The following is an 8622-nucleotide window of genomic DNA, read 5'->3' as shown; positions in this document are numbered from 1 at the left end:
TAATAAAAGTAAAGAATGCCTTGCACTGATTAGTTAGAATATGGGGTGAACTATATGTACCATCATAGAAACATCGCAAAACAACGCAATCGGGAAAGAAAGAATTTCAAAAGGATAAGGCAGACAAGATAACAAGAAAAGACCTTAGGCGGAATAACGCATGCAATCATGCGTTGGAATCCACGTGATCGAAGCCATGCGTTGGAAGATGAAAGGAATTCTTCTATTGAACTATGCACCAAGGAGACTTATTGTTGCACCTACAAGAGCAAACGTACCATAACCAAGGAAGCAGTCATATATCCAAAATAACAATGGAAATAAAAAATAATCTATACTAAGAAAGCAAAGTAAAGATAGAGTATAAGACATCCCTGGAAAAGTAGGAGTGTTGTCACCACAAGGAGTCTTCCATGTAGGAGATTGCTGTCACCTGCTTGGGTCAAGTTTCCTTGATCGTTGGAACTTTTGGCAATTGTTGGGTGTATGTTGGTCACCATGTGCTTAGAATCACCTTCAACTCTTGCGACTGATTTCCCTTCTATCTTGGGGTCAATATTAGCTTTTGACGCATCGCCTACTCTTCAATACTGTTTGCAACCTGATCGCACAAGCTGCAATGATCCCAAGATAAAAAGTTTCCTCGCAGAGACACAAAACTTAACAAATAATTAGCTGCCAAGTCCCCGGTAACGACGCCAAAAACTTGGTGACAATAAAAATGATGTTTTGCTATGAACGCATATGTTGCACTATGAATGATTGACTCAAGTTCTTGTCTCTGACAACGGCGCCAAAAACTTGGTGGCGAGAAATTAGAAGTCAATTTATTCAACAACTAAAATCTCGTGGACGCGGTATGCGATGCATGTTCCTAAGATATGCGTTGATAGTCATGTGTTGATGGTCATGCGTTGGAATGATAATGCATTAATAGTGTATACGATGACCATGAATCCTGTCACAAGTTTTCTTGCGTTCACGCAAGTATAACGCGAACGCAACTTTCTCGGGTAATCCGAGGTCGAACACCGGGACTTGTAGCTATATGTATGCGGTAACGTGCATGCGGCAGTTTAAATAAAAGAATGGAAGGGAGGTTGCTAGGTTAACCTTACTCCTACTCCTATCTAACAGACAACGTAATGAGAATATGCATGAGAGGTAGAGACGCGACAACACTTGACATGAAATAAATGTATGGGAAAATAGATAAAATGCGTAGATGATTTCATTGCAACCCTTAAGAGTGACCGCAAAGGAAACCTTAGTCAACGCAAACCATGCGATCATGCAACACACATACAATAGTAAACCACCTCTCAGTGCAAATGCTACGGCTTCTAATGCTAGAACGCATGCGATATATGCGATAAGTCTATAGGACCTACACATAAGCTTCTATTCTTATTTATGCGATGACAAAGTGACACACACATAAATAAGGCGGCCACATAATATCATACCTATTCCTAGGGTGCATGCGATGCAGTGTTGTCAAACAGAGCTTATCTCTAAATCCCTATCTCTTACTTATGCCGATCTAATCTCGCTCTCTCGAATCTAGATTCTAACCTAGCTCTCTCGAGTCATTAGGTTCTTTCTTTAGACTCTCTTTCGAGTAGCTCTAAAGGGGTGTTGAGCACAACATAAAACAAGACAAACACATGAACTTGGTTGACGCAAGATTATTCCTATATCTAGTGAACAATGCATATATTACTTAGTGTGACCAATCACTTACCCTCCCGGGCAGTTGGTTGTTGCTGACTTTACTCATAGACAAGCAATGCGTTAGCCTATAGACAGACGTTGTCGCAGCTTCACACTAAGCAAATAAGGTTACTCGCACACTCACGCAATGCACACCTCTCGGTAGGTTGCTACATGCTCCATATCCCTAATCCACATGACTAAGTGTGCAATACCTAAGCAATCTCACTAAGTGTTGCAATGAAAGTAAAGATTCTAAGCAAAGAAGAAGGAGATGCAGTCGAAGGAAACAAAGAAATGCATTGAAAACAAATTGTATTAATTCCTTAATCACAAAATGTCATACAATACAATATAAGAAAAGAAAGGGAAAGAAATGACTGGCTGGAAGCAAACTTGCTTCCAGTGGATGTGCGTCAAGGCTGCCAGTGGTGCCATGGATGGGTGGAGAAGTTGAGTCTCTCGAGATGTAGCTCTGGTCGAAGGCTCTGATCGTCACTCAAAATGGATGAAGGAGGTGAAGAACTCTCAAGCGTCTAAGAACTCTCAAGCATCTTCTCATGCATTTTGTCTGTATCGCGGGAAAAATCCCCAGATCACAAGGATCATCCCTGGATAACTTGAATTTCTACTCATCGGCTTCTATTTATAGAGCTTGGGTCACCGACAACATTAATGGACTGCTCTGAGTCTAACATTCAGCGCGTTAGTCCTTTCTGAACCTGTCTCTTATACACATCTAGATGTGTATAAGCGCAATCGCTTGATGAGCGCAACTCCCATGCGATGGACTCATACGGCTGATTACCGCAACATCCATGCATTGATCGATTCGTTTGCCTTTGCGATGGAGAGTTTCTCCGTATGTGGTCATCTATGTGGTGGTCCAGTTTCCGCGTTTGCGTCCATTTCCTGCATTGGTTACAAAAATAGAACATTGACCGCATAATTAACACAAAATAACAGGTTAGCCGAGATTCGACATGCTGATCGACGCAACTCACTTTCTCGTGAATTCCTAACATAATTGCCGCATATTCTGCCTAACAATCTTCATAATTCTAAGTAAAAGGCCTAAGATGACATGCATTTCTGCATGTCACCACGTGTCCTGGACATGATGATCCACATTAATGTGGCAGAAGTAAACGATGCTGTCATGGATGAGAGAAGTCAAGTTGGTTTTATTCTATAATCTCTTTCAAAGAGTTTTCTACAATTCTGTATGAATTATTTAATGAATAAAATTGAATACAACTTGACTACTCTATTGAATGAGCTACAAGCTCACCATACAATATTGAGAACAAAGGGTCTGGAGTCAGAAGTAAATGTTACTACTGCCGAGAAGAGAGGAATGTCCTCCAACCTAATGTTGCCTCCTCTTCGAAGAGTAAGAGTATTCCTGTGAAGAAAGGCAAAGGGAAAAGAATAAGCCTACTGGAAAGAAAGGCAAGGATATCACTGTAGACAAAGAAAAATGTTTCCACTGCAACGAAGAAGGGTACTAAGGAGGAATTTTCATCAGTATCTTATCGTGAAGAGAGCGGAGAAAGGTAAACAGGCTAACTAGTCCATATGACCATTTGCTCAGATCATTCAGTGGGAAAAGTTGCTGCTTGATGTTACTACTTTTGTAAATCTTGTTAAGAACAAATTATATATATTTTTATGATAAATGAAGTGTTCATTTTTCAAAAATTATGATTGTTCAAGCAACTTATGTTAAGAGTCAAACTGTTAAAATTCATTTGAAAATATTTAAATATTTTAATGGCTAGATCAAAGTATAGAAAGTTTAAAGATTTCTACATCTGACTATTAACAAAAAGTTGTTAAAGATAGGTCAGATGCGTCTTACTCGAAGAGTTGATAGTACCTCAATGTAGTGGGAAGAAAGTTGATAGGCCTGCAATTATGTTGCAATATCAAAATAGAAAGAATAAAGGAGATAAGGGGAATTCGGCGGTTGAATCGTTTAAGGACTACTTTCAATTCTATTGGGAGAAGTTGAGGTTTAAAAAGAAGAAAGAGAGGGCAGTGAAGTTTGAATATCTGGAGTGAGGAAGAAGAGCTCTCGAGAGTGGGAGTTCGGAAGACTCTATCGTGTAGAAACCGTCATAGTGTGTCGCTCATCGTCTACCTCTTCTACTATGCATCGAGTAGAAGAGCTCAATGATCTTGTAGCATTTGGTAAACGGTCGTCTAGTATTACTCAGTGATCGTGTAGAGACTATAAGTGACCGTATAGAATTTGTAAGCGATCGTTTAAAGTTTAATAAGCGATCGTCTAGTCTCTGTTTGACTCATATCGTTTAATAAAGAGTTGTTCATCGTTTAGTTGCTATTCCAAGAGATTGTACCAACTCGTTATGTTAATAAAGTCTTTCAAGAATCAGTATCCTAACAAATTGGTATCAGAGAAACCACCTGGGCAAGCATGGTTCAGAAATGTTTTGAAGAGAAACTGGAGTTACTAGACCAAGAGATCTCTGGATTCATAGTCAAAATGCAGAAATTGCCAACCATAAAGGAGAATTTGGCATTGTTAGCGAAGATCATTAAGAGATTGGGATTTCAAGTAGAGAAACATCAACAAATGCTCGTCTTATGTTATGAAAATGACCAAGGGACAGGCAAAGGTGACTAAAGAGGCAGAAGGATCGAACACCCAAAATGGGTGCAAAACAAATAGTTCGGTGAAAGCAGTCGGTGAAGACGCGTTTTGCGACAGAAGTAAATCAAGAAAGTAGAAATGTCGGTGTTCAATGGAAATGATCCAGACGTGTGGTTATTCAGAGCAGACCGCTATTTTCAAATTCATAAGTTGACTAAATCTAAGAAGATGACGGTGGCGGTTGTGAGTTTTGACAGTGCCGCATTGGACTAGTACCGGTCGAAAGAAGGCAGAGAGTCGTTCAAAGATTGGGAAGACTTAAAGAAAAGGATGTTCGTGTGATTTTGATCTTTAAGAGAAGGATCGATCTGTGGGAGATTCTTGGTTATTAAACAAGAAACGACTGTGGAAGCATATCGAAATCAGTTTGATAAGTTAATAGCGTTATTGCCTCATCTGCCGAATGAAGTTCTAGAGGAGACATTCATGAACGGTTTGGCGTCGTGGATTAAGGCTGAAGTTGAGTGTTGGGATCCCACCGGGTTAGCGCAAATGATGTCATTTGTGCAACGTGTTGAAGATAGAGAAAATGCGTGGGTTGAAGCGGGACGGGCGCGAATAGATGGAGGTAAGATCCAAAATTCGAACTCTTCGAAATTCAATATCAACAATAGAAGTAAGACAGTAGGCGGAAGCAAAATGAAAGGGGGAGGGAAGACCAAAGAGTCATTTCCAATGAGGATAGTCACGTTGCGAGGAAAGCCAAATAACGATAACCGGAGGGAAATTCTGGCAAAAGGTTAACAGATGCTAAATTTCAGTCGAAGAGAGAAAAAGGGCTTTGTTTCCGGTGCGACTAAAAGTATATTGTTGGGCATCAGCACAAAGGGTGAGAGTTGAGAGAACTGAGATTACTTGTAGTGCAAGCGCCCGGTGAGGAATGGGAGTTGTATGAGGACGACGAAGTAAAGGAAGAGTTTCCTGCCGTTAGAGCTAGGAAGTGTTGACGTGATTTTGGGGATGCAATGGCTACACTCTTTGGGGAAAACAAAGGTAGATTGGTGGAACCTAACAATGACATTTGTTCATGAGGGTCGGAAGATTACTCTGCAAGGGAATCCNAGAGAACTGAGATTACTTGTAGTGCAAGCGCCCGGTGAGGAATGGGAGTTGTATGAGGACGACGAAGTAAAGGAAGAGTTGTTAGAATTGAATATGTTGATGTTGAGTTAAGAAATATCGCTTATTGTTGAACTTTCTATGAACTCGATTGTAGGATTGACGAATCCTCGAACACTGAAGATCACAGGGGAAATCAAAAGAGAATCAGTGGTGATACTAGTAGATTGTGAAGCTACGCATAACTTCATATCAGAGAGTCCAGCGAATCATCTGCAGTTGAACATCACAGACACGACCAATTACGGAGTTGTTTTGGGATCAGGAACCACAATGCAAGGTAAGGGAGTATGCAAAAATGTGAAAATGAGACTGGGTGATTGGAGAGTGTGTGATAGTTTCCAGCTGTTGGAACTAGGGAATGCTGACGTGATTTTGGGGATGCAATGGCTACACTCTTTAGGGAAAATAGAGGTAGATTGGTGGAACCTAACAATGACATTTGTTCATGAGGGTCAGAAGATTACACTGCAAGGGAATCCAAGTCTGGAAAAGGAAGGGATTAGTCTGAAATGTACGATGAAAATATGGGATGCTCCCTACGAGTACTTAAGGAACATTTGAGGGTGGTTCAAGAGAGAATGAAGAAGACTGTCAAAAAGGTGGTTGTACAGCCAGAATTTTACCTTGAGGACAAGGTAAAGGTGAAGGGGGTACGTAATGATAGGCCTCCAATTATGTTGCAATATCAAAATAGAAAGAATAAAAGAGGTAAGGGGAAGTTAGCAGTTGAATCGGTTAAGGACTACTTTCAATTCTGTTGGGAGAAGTTGAGGTTTAAAAAGAAGAAAGAAACTAAAAGAGAGGGCAGTGAAGTTTGTATCCGGAGTGAGGAAGAAGAGCTCTCAAGAGTGGGAATTCGAAAGGCTCTATCGTGTAGAAACCGTCATAGTGTGCCACTCATCGTCTACCTCTTCTACTAAGCGATTGAGTAGCAGAGTCCAGCGATCATGTAGCATTTGGTAAGCAATCATTTAGTATTACTCAGCGATTGTGTAGAGACTGTAAGCAATCGTATAGAATTTGTAAGCGATCGTTTAGAGTTTGATAAGCGATCGTCTAGTCTCTGTTTGACTCATATCGTTTAATAAAGAATTTGTTCATCGTTTAGTCGCTATTTCGGGAGATTGTACCAACTCGTTACGTTAATAAAGTCTTTCAAGAATCAGTATCCTAACAAAAGTGTGCTTCCTGGCCATTATTAAGATGCAACCCCCATATAATTTTATCTAAAGCCTATTGTACACTAACATATTTACAATGATTCTCTCGACTAAAGTGTTTGAGAATTACCTAATAGGACTAGGAATACCAGATTAATAACCTAGGGCAAGTGGGAGAAATATCGAGTATGGGATACCGAATGGTAAAAGATGGGTATGGAATGCCCTAGTTTATTGAATTTCTCTATAAAACTCAGAAACTCAGTCTTATATATCAAATATATAAGTTACCATTGGAGTTTTAGTCCAAGTAGAAGTTTATTAGGTTTTATGTCATAAAACCCGTGGTAAGTAAACAATAGAACTTATTTTGGAAATTCAATAAGGTGTTATTGAATAGATGTTTTTCTTAGTAAAAATCCAATAAACCTAAAAGTTCCTTAACTATTGGATGAGTACTTGAACTTTATGTGGAGACATAAAGGTGGATTAGGTTCGAGTAAATAGTCAAAATGATCTATAGTATATGAATAAAGTTGGGTACCTTATTCTGGTAATATCATTGGATGCAGCCTGCTCTATAGTTATTACAAAGAGTTGTAAAGTGCTACAAATGAAGTGGTCCTAATTCGTTCATGTTGGGACATGAGGGGTGGGGGTGTCCTTGTGCAAAAGGGCTTGTACAAGATTGAACCATAAAATCAGGCACTCTTACTTTATAACGTTGTTTACTGTTTAAGACTAATTATTTCAAAGCGATGACCTAGGTAATTGGCCTTAATCCTGAGCTAACTATGAACTCCTGTTTATTTGGAATTATCCTTAGATTTGCATAGGTGAAGGTTGGCTCAACAGCGCTGAACCAATAAACCTTCCATTTCAGGGGTAAGACTGGATAGTTAGCTGAGGACATAGGGTGCAAGACGGAATTCACTCCTAGCCACTTTTAGGGATAGTAGAGAGGTTGTTCCCTTAAGTGCGGATTTTGGGTCTTGAACAAGGAATCTCACCCTTTCATTGGCCTAAGAGGGGCTCGATTTTGTTGATTGGATCACAAAACAATTGTTCATTAGGGGATTAGTGGGGATTTAAGGAACAATAGGTAATTTCAGGGGTAAAACAGAGATTTGACCCAGTCGTTATTACGAACAACTTATGAAGGGTTGACTTACTAATCATGGTTATATCGAGTGGACATAATATATCTACAGTGAAGGGAGTTCAACTATGGGCTTTAGTGGAGTGACCCATTAGTTAACGAATGAGGGTTAGATCTATCTAATGAGTTTAGCCGATTAATCTCAAATCGTTTGAGCCAATGATCTATAGGTCCACGAGGTCCCCCTACTAGCTCGAAAATGGATTAGCTTTAGAGTAGTGTGATAAGCTAATTTGAAACGTTCAAATTATAATCAAACGGAATTGGAGAATATATATTTAAATATGATTTAAATATATGAAGATGAATTTATGTAAAACTAATTTAATATTGGATATTAAACTAATTAGAATTATTTAAATTTCTTAAATAATTATTTATTAATTTTATTAGAAAATTAATTTATGAAATTAAATTTTCATTTTAGAAATAAAATATGATTTTAAAATCAATTTTGGATTTTGAAAATAAAAAAACACAAAAATGAAAAATTGGATTTTTCCAACTTCATCTTCATCTTCAAACTTGCTCATAAAGAACCCATTATCATCAACCTTCAATAACTCCAAGCATGAGCTGCATCCCATACAGTAAATCTCTTTGCATGATAGTCTGCAATATATTGAATAGATTGGAGTGAAGTTGAGGTGATGACAACCGATAGATTTTTTTCTAAAAATTCGGGTAGAAGAAAGTGTTCTTCATTTGGGTTGTTACAGTGAGCTTTCTCCAAATTCCCTTTGATTCCAGCTTATTTTGAGTCCCACAACTCAATCTAGAGCACCAAGAGA

The 8622-nt window shown here is 38.9% G+C and overlaps 1 protein-coding gene across 1 annotated transcript; it reads left to right on the top strand.

The window, feature by feature from the left end:
* The first annotated feature begins 4153 nt into the window (after positions 1-4153).
* Positions 4154-6073, top strand: LOC120090724. Its single transcript, XM_039048439.1, has 3 exons — positions 4154-4355; positions 4692-4958; positions 5607-6073. Exons 1-3 carry the CDS (start codon positions 4154-4156, stop codon positions 6071-6073), a joined length of 936 nt encoding a protein of 311 aa, XP_038904367.1.
* Positions 6074-8622: the final 2549 nt, after the last annotated feature.

This window comes from Benincasa hispida, chromosome 11, assembly GCF_009727055.1.
Source record: "Benincasa hispida cultivar B227 chromosome 11, ASM972705v1, whole genome shotgun sequence".
In the NCBI taxonomy this organism is placed as follows: domain Eukaryota; kingdom Viridiplantae; phylum Streptophyta; class Magnoliopsida; order Cucurbitales; family Cucurbitaceae; genus Benincasa; species Benincasa hispida.
The sequence above is the reverse complement of the archived record's forward strand: the minus strand, read 5'-3'. Positions and strand labels throughout refer to the sequence as shown.

Bases quoted from the DNA above. Each gene is read 5' to 3' on its own strand.
- LOC120090724 (XM_039048439.1), top strand. From the start codon at position 4,154: ATGGTTCAGAAATGTTTTGAAGAGAAACTGGAGTTACTAGACCAAGAG. The intron at 4,356-4,691 runs GTGACTAAAGAG...CTTTAAGAGAAG, and splicing joins TGACCAAGGGACAGGCAAAG to GATCGATCTGTGGGAGATTC. The intron at 4,959-5,606 runs GTAAGATCCAAA...ACTCGATTGTAG, and splicing joins ACGGGCGCGAATAGATGGAG to GATTGACGAATCCTCGAACA.